Source organism: Gallus gallus, chromosome 3, assembly GCF_016699485.2.
Source record: "Gallus gallus isolate bGalGal1 chromosome 3, bGalGal1.mat.broiler.GRCg7b, whole genome shotgun sequence".
Lineage (NCBI taxonomy): Eukaryota > Metazoa > Chordata > Aves > Galliformes > Phasianidae > Gallus > Gallus gallus.
Window position 1 is genome coordinate 11,686,292 of NC_052534.1, and position 17,980 is coordinate 11,704,271.

The 17,980-nt window shown below is 41.7% G+C and overlaps 1 protein-coding gene across 3 annotated transcripts in view; it reads right to left on the bottom strand.

Annotated features, from left to right (window-relative positions):
- PCSK2 (proprotein convertase subtilisin/kexin type 2) overlaps positions 1-17,980 on the bottom strand; it is a 97,391-nt gene that overhangs the window by 4,138 nt on the left and 75,273 nt on the right. For all 3 annotated transcript variants that reach the window (XM_004940214.5, XM_046939646.1, XM_040697849.2), the window contains 4 exons: positions 16,536-16,711; positions 5,782-5,997; positions 4,399-4,499; positions 1,654-1,881 (listed from right to left, as the gene is read on the bottom strand). In XM_004940214.5, coding sequence (XP_004940271.2) covers positions 1,654-1,881; positions 4,399-4,499; positions 5,782-5,997; positions 16,536-16,711 — 721 coding nt within the window. The remainder of the gene's footprint in view (positions 1-1,653; positions 1,882-4,398; positions 4,500-5,781; positions 5,998-16,535; positions 16,712-17,980) is intronic.

A 17,980-nucleotide genomic window follows, 5' to 3' on the forward strand; every position in this document is an offset into this window, starting at 1 on the left:
TGCCCCCAGCATGCTGTGCAGAGCAGGCTGCACCCAGCACCTTCGCAGCACTCGCACTCCTGCTCAGGACCTAGGTTTTGCAGTGAAGTAAGGAACTGTGTCCCTTTCAAGGGGCACTGACCACACTGTGTAAGTGGAATGCCTTCTCTTCAGAAGAAATGTGAGTGTAAATCCAACCTTTCCCTTCTTCAGACATCAGTGAAAGCGTTTCATTCAAGCCTAACTTCCAGGAAATCCTTCCTGAGATGAGCTCCAAGTATTGTTCAGTACATCACTAATATCAGCTCAGTCCTGTCTCTGTCCTCTTTTCCTAGAGGGTTGATTTCTTGGGAATACTTGCAGAGTAAAAGCACATTCATGCCCAGATCCTCAAGGCATTCAAACATTTACCTTAAATGGACTAAAAATGTGGTGTTCTGAATTTTCAGGATGTGCTACTGCAGAAGCTGGTATAACATAAATATTACATAGCTAAAGTATTTGAACACTTCAGTATGATTCCCTAGAGATGCATTTTGTGTCCCTCAGCACAAGGAAAACGCACTATATATAGCAGCCAGAGTTGAAGGACAGCATCTCATGGTTGCTATCTGCTTGAAATTTCTCTGTGTGGAAAGCATCAGCCTCAAAGCAATCTGACTTGTTATCATCTGACACCAACTAACAATGCTTTCCCATGCTTGTATCTCCAGCAGTGAATGAGGGAGGACCTCACAGCGTGAGTCTACTCTATCAGAACCAAAATATGGTGTCCTGTTTCTGCTAATGGCTAATGCTGCTGTGGTACCCACCCCTGTGCCACTACTGTCCAGCTTAGTATATAGAGAAAATAGATACACAAATATATGTGTATATATACATATAGAATACATATAGCAAATGTTGCTGCTGCAAGATCAAACTGGAAAAACAAGTGGAAGTGCAGTAGAAATTTCATTATCAAGGAACCCCGAATCCTGCAAATACAAACCCATCTGGATGATGGGAGCAAACTCAGTCTTTGCCTGGTTGAGCTATCTACTAGGGCAGCATACTGGATTAATTTTTTCTTACGACAGAATAATGACACTTTCAAAAATGGCACCAAAATGTCAAATTTCAAATGTTAAAGACATAAATTGGCCATCATTAGGTTAGTTTTTCAATAATTAAATTGAATGATAGCTGTTGCAGTCAAGTAGTATTAATTCACTTGTTGACTCATTCACTTTAGCACGCAAAGGTAATCAGAAAATAATTTGACAATCTAGCCTGCAATTAGTGACTTGAAGAACATAAACAAACACAATTAAATGCTGTAACATTCAAACTGAATGTCTGGTACCTATAGATGACTGCTTCTTCTGGAGATAAATTTGCCTGCTAAAATAGGTCAGCAAGACTTGGCTGAGAACTATTTCATGTAGCATTAATTTCAGCAATTTATGGGGCCAGCCTCACAGGTTTTTACTCATGCACAAGTTCTTTATTCACACAAACTTTGGTGCAAACATGCTTGTAAGCACTTATGAGAAATGGATGCTGCTATTAACCCTACTGGTGTTTATTATGTGTTCATTATGTTTCTCTGCTTACCAGGTTCTCTGTCAAGGTATTTGCATGCATGTGATCTCTTCAGTGACTGAAGAAACAAAACACATATACTGGACTTACTCAGGTTCCTGTATTGACCCCCCAACGCAGTGGAATCTCTCAGGAACAGTCTTCCAGTCTTTTGCCATCTTAACCATTGCTCCTGCATCTAGGACACCATAGCCAAATAAATGATTGAATTCCAGCCCAACACCATTCCTACGCCACCGATGAACTTCGTCATGAAGTTGGTTCCTTTTGGAGGTGAGAACTGTCAGATGCTGCATGTCTCTCCAGGTTAGATCCAAGCTGTGGAAGAGTAACAGGGAAAACAAACAGTACAGTCTTTTCCCACAGATATTAAATAAAATAATGTAAGCCCTTTGCTGAAATTTGCTTCTGTGAGTCTCACAGAAATTGTATCTACACACATACCAGTAAAAAGCTTCTGTTGATTTCGAGGGAGCGAGAATAGTTTCTGAAAGCAACTGCTTTCAACTAGACATTAACTATCTACTATACTATTTTTAAGCACATAAAATGAGTAGGATAACATACTAGATTCTGAAAAGAATGCAAAAAACAATAACAACAACAACAAAAAGATGGATAAATTTGCATAACCCTTGTGGTTAGATCTCACTCTGTTTTCCTTGCCTGCTCCACCTCCTTTTCCCGTGGACCTCCCTCCCCCAAGGTTCATCCAGAGCAGCTCTGCTTGGATGGAGCCGGTGAGCTCTAACAAACAAGGTCTCAGTCACTTCAGCAGACTGTGAATGTGGATATATGGGCTGTAGGTGGCTGCAAGTTTGCACTGTGAGGTACAGTAGAGCTTTATCACCCATAATCTGCTTGCACAGATGGATACAGTAAAGGAACATCTGTCTAGATTCCGTGATCATTTTTTGTCATCAGCTCTTGTCCTCCTAGCTTTGCAGTGATCATGACGACAGGAAGGGCACTTACAAGTTATTATTCTGGAAGATTTAGAACTGACATTCTAATTCTACATAACTGAAGCCATTCCATTTGTTTTATGAAGAACTCTTTCAACATCATAATATGTCTGATGCAAACCATCAACCCAAAAGCATTTGTTTTTCAGCTTTCTGTGCCTCAAGTAATGCATGCATGCATACTGAATGTACACCAGAATAACCAATTACTTTCATTTTTCCAAAGTGACATGAGATAGCAGAAAACCAAAGGTCACTTACAGTATGTATACTGAAAACTTTTAAGAGCTGCTACGTATCTTAAAATGGAACTTCCCATCTCACAGATTAGCTTGTTTTTAGAGACATGTCAGATGTACATGAGCTGAGAGACATAGTGCAGGGCAAGAGCAGCCAGCATGGGAAATTGCTAGCCGTTCCTGTGAAGGCAAGTGGTACTCATCCAGGGAAATTCTGCACAATAGAACAGAAGTTTATTACAGCCAGAGTGGAGGGAGACACTGACAGTTCTTTCTTTCTTTCCTTCTCAGCAAAGGGTAGAGAACCAGCTGCAGACCAGGGGGATTAGTCTAATTTCTGCTCACAGCAGTTTGGCAAGATTTATTACACACTTCATGGGCAGCCCAAATAAAGAGTGATGATTATTATTACTGAGAAATTAGGACTGTAGTCCAAGTTAAACATGCAGTGGTCAGAAAATTCATTAAATCTTTATATTTGTATGGCCACATTAATTTATTACATTGTGGCTGTCCCACTGAACAAATCTGATAGTGGAAAGATTGATTGTCCAAAGTTAAGATACTTGGCATGTTTGTTTGACACACATAAAATCTGAAAAATGAGAATTGGCCCAAGTCATGCTCTGAGCACAATAATCATTGCTCCACTGATGATATAAATTTTGTCTCCTCTGCTAAATCTTCATTCTTCTACATACTGTCAAAGAGAACTATGTACATAGTGTTCAGCTCATGCTGAGATTACAGCAACTGAAGCTGTATAGCTGAGCAAATGCTTTTTCACTTCATAAAACAGTTTAACACAAAGGAAAAAGATGGTGTAGATTATTGTAAGGAAAACTTTTCCTAGTCATTCGAGAAGATAACGAGGCAAGATATACTAGAGGTCTCCAATGTTATAAATAGCACGAAGAAGGTAAATAGATATTGGATATTTGTTCTTCCACATAACACAGCAATTATATAGCACAAAAGCAGATTACCAGCCATGGGATAAGAAAGGACAAATGAAGCATTCCACACCAACTGCCAACAAATATTATTACTGTGGAACTGATTGGCACTGGATGATGCAGATGCCAAATCACTGACAAGCTGAAACAGAGTCAGACAAATTTGAGGAAGAGAACTCTGCCTGTGGCTGTTAAATGGAATAGACTTACTGCTCCCTCCCCACATAACTGACTGCCCAAGCTGCTTAAGTGAAAGATCACTTTTAATCCATGCTTGTTACTCTCTCCCCCAAGTATTTTTCACTGTGAACAGTTTGTGAGACAAGATGAACTCCCATCTGATATTACAGGTTCATTATTTTGCTTTTGTAAGCTGGGTGCCCCCCGCTAAATATGTGGAGAAATGAAGGAACCTCTACCTCAGATAGTGCTGGGAAGACAAACCCCTGGATGTAGAGGACAGACAGAAAGCAAATCAATCAAAATGTATCTGCTTGTGGCTCTGGCAAGACCACAGCTCCCCCTGAAAGTCACCAGCCATATCTTTACTGTATCCAGCAGCGCATCAGCTGCTCATTCTGCTTGTTCCAGCAGAATGTGCTCATATGATGAACATTAAACAAACCCCAGGCCCACTCCTTTCCAGAGCTCACAAGGAATGCCCTAACAGCATACTTAGCCTCTAGGGCCAAGGCGAACACTCCTGCTGCTTCAGGGGCAGCTGCAGACGTTCCTGAGTGACGCAGGGTGCAGTTGCCATACAAGTCTGTTGTAGCCTGCAATGATATTAGATTTAATTAATGAAATGAATTGTTCCATTTTCCTTGCAGCTGCAGACATAGAAAAATATAGAGTGGAGTTTGTGCCTTTGCTTTTCAGAGTAATTGTGTATTTGTTCCCGGGATCTGTCTTCTTTAGAATTGCATGTGAATTTACAAGTATTGGGGGACACAGTTACAGAAGGTAGGAATGCAAGAATAAGTTATGATGCAGGAAAACATCGTTCACTAATACTTAGAACTCAAACTTATACAGATATTATTTATTTCCTATAAGCAGAATTTAACCACAGGCTTTAAATTTCCTTATGGTTGTCATGAGGGTTGGAAACTAGTATTGTTAACAGTACTGAGATTTCTAAGATTTATACAACTCCAAAGCCAAGACTGGCTGCAGTCGTCCATGCAGACCTAAGGAAAACCTTAGAAGTGCATTTCATGGTGATAATTACAAAGGTGTTACTTCAGCTGATACCAGCACAGTGCTGACACCAAGACAGAAACCAGTATTTTTCTATCTTCTATTGCACACAGGCATTTAGGATGCTACCTAAAATGAATAAAGTCTTTGGAGCTTGAGATAGGGTTAAGGAAAATGTATAATGGCTCTTGGCAAGGGCAGATCTTGAGTTACTACACTGCAGTTTTCCCCTCTGTGAATCAGACTACATCCTGGCTAGTCTGGAGGTGCTGGAGAACAGTATCAGTACATTGGAAGGGATTCCTAGCTAGACTCGAACATAAATCACCTATTTTCCACTAGTACGTATGGCCCTGTAAAGGACTTGAGTATGGTGCTCCACACTGCTCTCAATACGTGACTGTATCTCTGAGGGTAATCTGAACATCCACATTTCCTCTACAGGCAACTGAATGTCTGCCTGCCCCGCGCAGCCTCTAGTACAGCAGAAATCTGGTTCGTGACTGCTCTGCCAGAACAATTAAGGATGATTTCAGATGTCAACCCCCTTCATTTAGCTTTAAACAGAAGCCTTTTGTCAGACTGTCGTCTGGAAAGAGGGCAATTGAACTTCTAAATCTGGTTTCTGATAAAGGAAAGCACGAAATATATGAATCTCTAAGATATGGAAGATCACTGCTGTTCTCAATGTTAATTCCACATCTCCTCAGCTGACAGCTTTGGCACAATCACATGCTGCAGATGAGAAAATATCCATCTCAACAAAGGACCATCTGGAGCTCCAAAGCAGTCAGAGTTGTAATGGGTCGTGGGAGTGCAAAAAGACAGCAGCAACACCACAATAATATCTGGACTTACCACACCAGCCTCTGGATTTCTCTTCCTCCCGTTACTGAATGTGGAGGCTAGGGTTGAAGAGCAGCTTTCATCATACAGAGCTGTCCGTCCATCATTTATTGCAGAATTGATGGAAATTGTCCACATACTTGATGCATAACCATCACAGTTGCAGTCATCGTAGCTGCCCCCATCTCCGGAAGCCCAGACGTAGATGCTTCCTTTCCCTCCCCGGCCCTGTAAAAGGGGAAAGTTGGCTCTCCTGGGTTAAATTGCAAATAGAAAACAGCACCTATGCTCAACAGCACACGTAATTGTGAAACTAAGCATCTCTAAAGGAGAAAACTGATCCAAACAAAATATATGTCAGCCGTAAGCTGAAATAAAATGGGCAGGTTATTAAATCTGGTTAACTGGCAGCCACAGCCAACTGTGCAACTTCACGCACATGGAGTGTTTCTTTTTCTCATTTATCTCCTGTTTTGCTTGATGCCCTGAAGGCTTCTGAGCCAGATGCTAAGACGTTTTATAGATTCATTAGCGCTTATGTCAAGGTCTAAATGCTGTAATGAAGGTGTTCTTTTAAAAGCGATATAGGTCATCTCAGACACTGGCTTTGTAAGATCTGATTAGGTTTGGATGAGGACTACAAACTCTGGAAAGCTGGCACCTTTTTCCTCTCAGTAGATTTTCTCTGTAAGTATCACTGACACAGAGCTGTTTTTTTTTTTTTTTCTGGCATATCAGCTTCTATGACCAAGCAGAAAATAAGAAATCAAATGAATCATCTACAGAAAGATGGTCTACCAAAACCACTGCAAAGTCCAGAGATGAATGGGAGATACTGAAGCTATGACCTTCCTGTTAAAGAAATTTCTATCCTCTCTTCCACTTCCAGGTAAGCAAGGAGTGGGAAGGGATCAACTCCACTCCGTCTTCTCATGCCATCCTATGACTGGAAGAAGGTAAGACCTCAGAGCCTTGATGCTTGGAGGAAGATCAGTGCCACTGAAACCAAGCACGGATCTCCCACTGATTCCAGCACAGCCAAAATTTATCTGTCTAATGCAATACAATGTTTACTTCCAACAGCATCACAAGGGTGCAAGGCCTCAATTCAGCATACTGTTTGTGTGCACTGGGTAGAAGATGAGAAAAAATATCTTCTGGTCTTTTCATTGTCCAGCAAGAAATGGAAGTTAAAGCATATGCAAACAAAGCAACTCACAATGGTATTTTAATAGGAACCTTTTCTGCAAAGAATTTAAATCAAATCTGAGCTCCCAGCAGTAGCTTCTATTTATCATCATACCTCACTGAACAGAGCAACCTCATTATTTCAAGCATGTAAGAGAGTTGCATTATAATCCATTGAATTGCACAGCAGGTCTGCTGCCACTGGGGTACATAACACCTCAGGACAGAGATTTTCATAATTAAGATGATGACTATGAAATAAGTGTACTGAAATCAGTCTGAGAACTCCTACCAAGATCTGAGATCAATCATTTTAGTTTTAAAGGAAGAGGAAGCTGTTGCAAAAATACATAAAATCAAAATATTGTGCTCAGACTGCTGCTACCTGGGCTTTGGACTCACTTCCCAGGCTACATCACAAGCTTGCTGTCCTGCCCACATGCACCATCACACCACTGTGTCACCATCTGTGCCTCTTGGACAGCCTCAGTGACAGCTAGAGCACCCGCCTGTCCCCAGAAGGCAGGCTGCTGGTGCCAAGAACAGGATGTTTGGCACGTGTGGGCCTGTTCTTAAACAAGTCTTTCCTTCCAGCCATTTTGAAGGGAGATGAAACCCTTTATTTTCATGTGCCAAATTCAGGAAAGTAGCGTGGTGCCAGACAGTTAGCCTCGGGAGCGTTCATTCAGTGTCAGGAAGCAGACTTCACCCTGCATGGCAAATGGCTGCCAAAAGTGGGACAGGCATAACAGATTGCAGGTGGGGTCAGGTGGCATCTACAACAGAACTGAAATTTGGGGTTGGGTTCGTGTGTGTAGTAATCTTGCTAAGTGCTAGTGGGGGCAGGTATTATGTTGTCAATGTCTATTTGGAGAACTGTCAAAGGATATCACTTCTATGAGAGTTGCATCCACAAGCGTGGTGTAATGGTGTTTTATGTTTTTTTTTTTTTAATTACCTTTTAATACTCTAATTTCTATTGCATTTCCCCTTTAGCCAGGACTGGAAAGAGGCAAATACTACTGGAACAAGCTGATAGCAGCCCAAATGTAATATTTGCAATGATGCCTGGGGCATGTTTGCACAAGCAGACTGCTCATTGACTGTCCTCAAGCATCACTCCAAGTACTACACAGCAATGTATGGCTTCAAAGGAAGTGAATTTTCAATTCTCTGGATGGAATTCTTGTAAACCAGAAAAATCTCACTGGGTTCAACCAAGCATTGCACTTAAAGCCAATTGAAAGCTCCTATTTGCATCTCAACTTTCTATGAACTTCTATCATTTCAGTGGTGTCACTCAACTTAGGCTACTGTAAATTTACGACAAAAACAAGATTGGACAAGGTGCCAGTAATAGGCACTAGAAACACCAGAGGGAGACTGAATGAAGATTCAGAAATAAGAGGAAAGACTGCAAGACAATAAGGTACATTTTAAAGAGTATCTTTTCTCCAGAATCCTGCTGAAATCTGTTCATTTCCTCCAAAAGCAATACAGAGCTTGTCACTCACACTTCTGAGCCATCTGAAGCCATAACTCGCGCTCACAGCTGAAAATGGATCTCAATGCATTGAGGAACAGCCTAAAAGAGTCTCTCCTCTCAAATCACACTAAGCAGAATGAAATCCTGAGCAAGGCTATATGCTCAGAAAGTCACAGACAGCTACTGAGAAGTTCTCTTGGCAGAAACAGCAGGTTTTCTATTTCCAGTGCTCTTGGTGAGATGTTGTGCTACTGGCAAAAAATATCCCTGAGAAGCTTCATTACCCATTTTCTCAACTTCTGAAGAGCAAAATCCCAGGAAATGCCTTTACTGAACAACCTTGCAAAAGTGAGCAGGCAGGGAACTGCAGGCTAATCCATTTTATGTAACTTAAGGTACACCTTGAACTCTTTTTCACTTTGTTATTGTGCTCATGCATCATGCTTGCTGGGCTAGTGCCTAAGCCATTCCAGATTAAAACTGGTGGTATTTGGCAAATAAATCTCTTTCAGCTTCCCCTGGCCCTTCTTGTAAAGGCTGTCAGGTGTTCACATGAGTAACAGCTGAGCCCCTAACACAGCTTGGCCCCTGCTTTAGTTCCTGTAATTTGCTCATTCCAGCCCAGCCATCAAGGTTGCTGAAGGCGGATGGAAAGAAAACCACAGTCTTTACAGCCTGTCTCTGATACAAACCCTCTGGCTTTGCACTTTTTTTGCATGACATGATAGTAATTCTGAATTTCTTCTAAAGAAAAGAAAAAAAAAAAGTGTCTCACAGTACCTTCTATATAGTTTAATAGCAATTTTTTGTGCCTGCTATAATATGACCTGTTTTTCCAAGTAAAGCAAAAGAAATCTACAGCTTTTTCAAGTCTTTGCCATTGGTCTTAGCAACTTTTGGATAGGACTTGGCCAGTTACCATTCCCTATTATTTTCCACTGTATCTTCCTCTTTAAAGAGTGCTTGTTTCTCTTTCAACAACATCATTAGAGCTTTTGGCACTGAATTATTTGGAAACCCTTACACGTTTTGTAATTAAGAAATGCATCCTTCAAGAACATTTGGTAATTATCCTGCAAAGTGTGGTTTGCAGCCCAGGGCATGGTGTGCCCAGAACACACTGCTCTGCTTGGAGGAGCTTTGCAGCACTGGAAACTTCCATCACATTCCCCAGTTGGGGAACCCCAAGGCAAGGAATGATGCAGAAGAGCTGCAGCACCATTTGCCTGCTGTTGTGACCTAGTGAATGCATTGGGCTGGGCTCTCCAGCCATTGAGGAGCTCTCCCCACCTGTGCCTTGTGCAAATAGCCCAGCTGTGTGGCTTAAGCCAGCTGGAGTCAGCAAGACCTTGGGATTGCCAAGCTGTTGCAGTTTTTTTTTTTTTTTTTTTTTTTTTTTTTCAGTGCCAGGGTTTTCTGGAGCCTACCTGTGTTCTCCTGCATCCCTGACCTGCTGCCAGCTTGCAGCCCATTGAGCCCTTGTTGACTTTGGTAGCAGGCTGACTGGTTCCTCCTAGCGGATTTCTAAAGCTATTTGGGTCAAGTAATAATCACCCAAGTACGTGAGACTTCAGTGCATGAGATTCGCAAAGAACTGAGCCCTGTAACTGTCAAATCTTAACAAAATGCTTTATATAACTTACTCCAGTCTTTATTAGGTCACAGAAGAATACTGAACTCCCATCCACCAACCCCCAATTAACTGTGCAATTGTTAATACTTCCTTTTGCTAAAAATAGAGCTTGAGCTATTTTCTATGCCTAAATTACTGTTGAAACTAGATATGCTTCTGTTAGCCAAGAGAAATGAGTGGAAAAATACAGTTTTGGTGAAGGGAAGTATCATTAGCTTTCAATTAGGGTTCAGCTCAGCAGGAAAATGTGAAGGGAGCTTGGAAAATGCCAGGAGAAAAGCTTCTACTTAAAAATAAAATAAACCCTCTCGCTCAAAATCAAACATTTCTTCTTTCTCTTCCAAATTTACACTCTGACTTAAATTTGATCCATTTTACAAAAGCAAGAACTTGATGATCAGTACAGAATAAGCAAAATCCATCAATTACAATGCTCTGGCTCGGCCTAAACTACCAATTCCTTTTTTGTTGGATCCTGAGCTGCATATCATAAGTGATAACACATCACTATAGCCCAACAATCCTGCAAGTATAATTCTGATATTGGTAACATCTGTAAAAAATCAATCCCATTGCTCCATGCTGGTCCGAGCTATTGCAGTACAGCAGTTTTCTACTCCTCATATGACAGTCATCTGAATTTTTGTGAAGGGCAATATTTAATGTTGTCACAGGACCACATGCAACATAAGCCTTACAACAGCCAAGGTCTTCAGCTGACCAAGGCATATCTGAAGCAGCAGATATCACAAAAGAAATCAGTGAGATTTGGGATTTATACCTGCCCTGTCCCCAGAGATGTGTATTCATTCCCTGAGCTGTGGCAAGAAAGCAGATACTCACAGACTGATCTCCAAATCTGGATCTTGTTCATGGTGATGGGGCATGCATCCCATCACAAGGTTAGAAAAGCTGCTCATGCTGTTTTACCGAAGTCTGACAGTATCCCACTCCAGCCAAATGGGGCAACATCAGAAAAGCTAACATACAATATACTCATGTGGGATAATAATTTGGTTTGATTTTAGCTTAAATACGCAACACAAGACTTGCTGGTGTCGAGCCAGAAACTTTGGGTTCTTTGATCATGGGGTAGTTTACTCGGCCCTTGGCCTGCTGTCCGTCCGTGGAACCCACCTATCTCAAAGGGGGCAACAAATCCTAGCGCAGGAGCTAGCAGGGCTCACTGAAAGAGCTTTAAACTAGCTATGACAGGGGAAGGGGATGGAACAGGCCTCACAAGAGAAGAGCCTAGGGGACTGATGCTTGAGCTGGGAGTGAGGCAAATGACTCGGCTGAAGTGCATCTACACCAATGTATGCAGCATGAGCAACAAGCAGGAAGAGCTGGAAGCGATTGTGTGTCAGGCTAACTATGACCTAGTTGCTACTACTGAAACATGGTGGGACTGCTCCCATGACTGGAGTGTTGTGATAGATGGCTACCAGCTCTTAGGAAGGGATAGACGAGGAGGGAAGGGTGGTGGTGTGGCCCTTTATATTAAAGACTGTTTTGATGTTGAAGAGCTTGGTGGAGTCGCCGTCTCTGGCAGTGTTCAAGAGGCATCTGGATGAGGAGCTACGAGATATGGTTTAGTAGCTTGTGGTACCAATGGGAATGGGAAGGCGGTTGGACTAGATGATCTTGCAGGTTGTTTCCAATCCTGTGATTCTATGATTCTATGATTGTAATTACAATGCATATTCCAGACACAATTAGCAATATGATAGGAAAGGGCTCCAGAGTTATAAAGAAGCTTGTAAGGCTTCCTTAGAAATGGAGTAATCAGAAGGCTGCAATGTCAGAAAATAATTTCCCTATCCTCACTTGGCTATTGAGCCAACAAAACAATGTTAGATGTAGCTGCATATACATTAGTGATGTGCCAATCTCAGCATATTTCAAACAGCAAGAATGCAATGTGCTTGGCCTTGGATGGAGGCAAATGAGAAATATTTCATTTTCCATGCTGTCCTTTCTTCTTCTACTGGTGAGCCCAATTACAGAGCCATGATGAGACTATAAATTCTTAATATTGCTCCCTTGGCAATTTGCACTTGCATGGCATTTTCTTAGGTAGAACCATATTATGGAAGCAATGTTTTCACCAACACAGGCACAAATGGATCATGTCTTATATATCCTGGATGAGCTGGCAAAGTCTCAAGAAATTAATTCAGTACATGAGCACCTCCTCGCAACATACTAATATAAAGCCTATATCATAAAAATGCAATAGATAACTAGCTTAGCTTGATTACTCCTTTTTTTTTTTTTTTTTTTTTAAATATCTGCCTTAAATTCCAGTTGCTGAAGCTGGAAATATTGGACTCATAAAACAGCAAGCAAGAAATGGATATTTACTGGATATTGCATTAAAGATGGCTTGTATCTGTAAAGTATGGGTGGAATTAGTTCTTGAGCTAGTTACTTTTTTCTTACCTTTAGGATGTCTGATAAAATTCTGGTTGAAAGGTACCAGTGAACAAAAGGTCCTTAACTAAGAGAGTACTGCTACCACTGGGAAACCTTCTGTCCTTCCCTCTCTCTCCAAGTTGTACAGCCCTCAAAGCAGGTAAGCACAGGTCAGACAAGGGATACATAAATCACACAGCATTGCTCTGTCCAGCCATACTTTTTACAGAATGCTACTACAGGCTCACACCCCTTCTCTGAAATGAAAGTTCCTCTCAGCCATGATACAACTGTTACTCAATACTGGGCTGTTTATTCCCAAATCTACCATCGCGGTTTCTGGCCCTGCTCTGCATTTTAGTTTGTAGCTCTGCACCTGGAATAATAACCCTCTATAGCTCACTGAAGAAATATATCTGTAAACATGCAATACATCAGGGGCAATGCAACTGAGCATATAAGAAGCCTGGCTGGTGCAAGGGTAAGGTATTTCAGGACATCTAGAACAATGTTAGGTCAGTGACTTACTGAGGCTGTAAAGAAACATAACCCTTTTCTCCCTATATGCCACAATATGCTGCTGTCCACAGATGATGCCTAGAAGCCAGACAGTAACATTTCATTAAATAAATCCATTACAGCTCCTGGCAACTGTGTTTAAAGAGGGAGCAACAGAGCACATTCACCAGACAGAACCGCATTTGTCCCTTAGCCCATTGCAGGCTACCCTAATGAATATCTGACTCAGGCACAGTCTAGCACAGTTGCCTGTCACAGTGGGCAGCCAGCATCAGATGTCTTGCAGCTCAGGGACGTTTGTGTACAAAACTAGTTCAACCTCTACCCTCAAGTGCCTGCTAATTCAGCAGTGAGCTCATACATCTTTGCAATGCAACTGCCACTATTCAATGACCCGGTCACACAGCTGACTACTGCCCCTGAACAAAAGTCCTGAGATATGACAGTGAAGAGCAGATTGTATGAAAAGTGAGGGGGATAGTGGCTTAGTAACAAAAAAACAGCTAAATACTTTCTGATTAGTATTAAGATTATCTGTTATTAAGGTTATCTGATTAGATAACCAAGCATTACACTTGGTTATGAATGCACGGCTTCAAACCACACATCCAGACACACAAACTAGAAGCGTTATCATCATGTTACAGTTGTCCGGCAAGTGCTCACTCCAGGCATCCCAGCAGGTCTGGACGGAGGATGCCAAAGGACAAGACACCGGAATAGTAGAGTTTGGGGAAGGATGAAACTCATGTCTCCTTGAGATGAGTTCCCAAGTACGGCAGCAACAAGGCAAATGTTACCAGTGTTTGTCAGTTCAGTTAACTGCACATTCCCTTTAAGAATTTAATCTCATTCCCAATTTCTTCTTAGTTTATTGCCTTAGAGGCAAGGATATTAATCTTGCTCTGTGCAAGAGATCTTCCATTTCCTTCCAGGATATTTGAAAGTATTGCTTTCAGTTTAACAACACATTTTTATTCTTAGCATGTTGCTTCCTCCCTGCCAATATTTCAGCTTCATCACTAATTTATGAACCATCACTCTGGTGAGAATCAGCTCTAGACTGAAAAAAAGCATTCCTGCATTTATTGTCTCAGTTTGTAAAATATACTACTTTTCCCTTTAGTAGGAAGTGTTGTTTTAAAAAATACATATATTCTGAAAAGTGAGGTTTACATCTGTACAGTCAGTAGAGAATTTTGTGCGTAGATTGTAGACCTAAGATAGGTAGAATGGTATTATATCAAAGGCTTGTTAATCTTCCCTTACATGCAGGGAAGCCTGTAGTGGGTTTTTCAAAGCACCATGGAGAGTTCCCAGCATTCACAGAAATGATGAAATGCCTTTGGGAAATCTGGCTCTCCACGAAAAGAAATCAGAACAAATTATATCCCCAAACCTTTCTGTGACAGGAAATGTAATGAACATAATTAGGGTAGATAAAGCTATGACCACAATGCAAAGGGAGTTATCTAGAGGGGAGCTATCTCTTCTTTCATGCATGTATTGCCAGGAGATATCTAGGATACTGCCACTATAAAATTAAGTGTAATTGTTCCTAGACAACAGTATCTTTCTTAGGTACAATCCAATACTATCCTTTCTGCCCTCCAATTCCACAGTGGCTGTTTGACAGAGCTGCTTTCCTAACTTGGGCTGTTCTGTTCACTTCATGCCTTCTGATATGGCATGAGAGCAGTCTCTCCTAGAAGGCAGCTCACCATCACCCTTCTCTCTCCTTATCAAGCAGTCTAAGAGATCTAAGAGATCCCCAATCCCTTCACACTGTAAATTACTTCTTAATGAGAACAAACATGATAGCAAACACATTTAAGGGGAGGGCATTAGAAAAGTTATATGACCAGACAATGCAACAGAGGAGAAAAATCTCATATTCTCTTTTAAGCATTCTGAAAGGTGAAATGTCAGCATAACTCCACTAAAGAGTACACGGACACAACAGCAAATTAATTGAAAGCTCTTTTAAATATTAACCTGGGAAAAACAAAACAAATGAAACAAACAAAAACCAACAACAACTCGACACAACAAACCCTCCAAATTAAAACCTGTTTCTCTCGGGAGAGTTAAATACCTCATTTTAGATTAGTTTGCATTACCTTTCCTGGGTTACTCATGCCTTTTCTGTTACTTCTTGACTAGTTTTGCATGGAAGTAGAACAACAAAAAATTGGAATGGGAGATTATCTCTGCTCCATCCAACATTAATGGAAGGAAAATCAAGTATCCAATAGCAGATCAGGGTGCTTCTAAAAATACAGCTGTGCTACACACTGAAGAAAGATTCTCCCCAAAACAGAAGTATTTAAGGGTATCAGAAAAGTCTTTATGGGGATGCATGGGAGACCCTGGCATGCATGTTGTCTGGTACCATAGACCATACACATTCAGTCTCATGAGGTGGTCTCTGACTCTTAGAGTGGGATGGAATTTGCTCACCTGATCCCCACGTTTCCAAATTTGTGTGTAAGAGCATGAGGATGTCCATAATCCATGTATTATAGGTAAAACATTAGAGACTCCAGTTTTGAGAAAGTTTTGGATGCTTTACCATGTACCACAGCAATAGATTTAATTCCCATGCCACAAAACATGATAAATTGAATGTGTTGTTCACAGAGAGGTGGGGATGAGAAGTGGGTGAAACTGGCACAAGTAAGAGGAAGAAATAATTTGGATGGAAAAAGAATAATTGCAGAGCTCCCCCACAAAACCACCCCAGATGTTCTCAGCAATTTCAAATCATCTTATTATGGAAACCCATCTGGAGTCAACAGGAGGAGTAGCCTTCTTCCCTGCAGCACAAGGAGTAACTGTGGTTGGCACACTTGCATGACATCAAAGAGGAGATGGAGCTATATAATGTTTGTTTTGAACCAGATTGTTTTCTTTCTGAGCTGTGGTCCACATTTTACCTGAATTTATAATAAAATACAGTTTTACAGATTACAGGATGATACTGAGTGTCTTTGAAAGAGGTGAAAGGATAGAAATAAAACAAGGAGGGTCCTGGTACTGGAGACTATTACTCCACAGAGAGTGGTGATACAATTACAGCTGTAATAAAGACCATGTGAGTGACCTTAAAGACACAATAAATTCAAAATGACAATTAAACTGGCAGCACATCAAAAAAGACAATGTGACATCAGCAGTATAGCTAGCACCTTTTAAGTTAGGGAACATTTATAGGGCTCTGGAGCCAGGATGTGATCAGGCTTTTCCATTTTGACTGTGATGGCATATACAAAGCCTATGTAAGCTGAGCAGAGATAAAAACAGCTCCATGCAAGAGAGCACAGTATCCTGAGACTACATGATTAAAAAAAGAAAGCCAAGATATTGCAGAGAGAACATCAACGGAATCCACTGAAAGCTGAGACAGTTTACATAATTGTACTGTGTTCTGCAACACCTATCACATAAGCCTAAGCTCCTGGTTTTAGTGCATGTGTGTACATATCCCCCTGTCCCAATACCTCAATTATTTAATAGGATTGTTACCTTGTTCACTCCGTCCGCCATCGCTTGTAGTGTTAGCTCTCTAGGTCCATCCACAGTCTTTCCATTATCAGTTGGTCCCCAGCTGGCACTGTAGATATCTATGACCTGAGGCATATGACTGATAGAGGAAGCCTCAATAATGTCTGTCATAAATGGCTGGTCGAGCATCCGAATACCTGTGGATTTAATCACAGAATCACAGAATGGCCTGGGTTGGAAGGGACCTCAAGGATCATGAAGCTCCAACCCCCCTGCCGGGCAGGGCCACAAACCTCCCCATTTACTAGACCAGGTTGCCCATGACCCCATCCAACCTGGCGTTGAACACCTCCAGGGACGGGGCTTCCACAACCTCTCTGGGCAGCCCATTCCAGCACCTCACCACTCTCCTGGTAAAGAACTTCCCCCTAACATCCAACCTAAATCTTCCCTCTTTCAACTTAAAACCGTTCCCCCTTGTCCTGCTGTTATCTACCTTCTCCAACAGCTCTCTGTCTTCATAAACATGAACTATACGTCACCTAGCAGAAGATGAAAGCTCAGCACCTGGGTAACTCCCCCAGACTCATCGGCATTTTCAGTCACTCAGCAGTTCTGCATCCACCATACACTTTGCATCAGGGTATGCTTACCCAGCAGGATGCAAGCACTTAAACACCCAGCCACAGCAATGCAGTGTGGCCCAGAAAGAAAATAACACTTTGCTGCTTTCTAAGTACATAGATTCACCTGCTATTTGAAAACACTTCAAAAACATTTGTGCTAAGCGCTCTCAGCATTTTAGAGTAATGAAATATTAAAAGTATGTAGATCGTATTTTTAATATAGGAACTGAATTAGGGTTTCAGTGATATGATCCAAGGATATGTCAACTTTTTAAAACCTCAGAGCACTGGCCCTGAGCAAGGCAGAGTGTAGGACAGAAGCAGTGCAAGCCCTTGCATCTATCAACCCCGCTATGCAGGACAGTGGTGCTGACAGCCAACCTTTGGGCCTTTGGATGAGACCGGAGCAGCTAGGGACACATTCCAGATCTCATTATGGCCTTGAATTGAATTTTGGTGTTTATCCCAACAGCTTCAGAACAGACATGTGGCAGAAATCAGCACCACAGAGCCAAACAGTGTGAATGGCAGCGGGAGCCTGATTTGAAAGCCAGTGCTTTCACTGTATGCAGTACAAAATCCACGTGCCAAAAACAAAGCTGGAAAGAGTGGAATTTGGAAAACTGACCCAAGCTGGATATTTCTGACCTGCTAATTTAGGCTAGAAACTATAAAACGAGTCGCAGTGACTGAGAAATCCTCTGATGTGCATTCCACCTGCAAACATGCCTCTGAATTGTGTCAGTAGAGGACTACCAGCTCCTATTAATTTTCCACTGACCACACGGTGGTGCTGCAGGAGCACACCGTCCTCATACACAAAAGGATAACGTTCCCCCA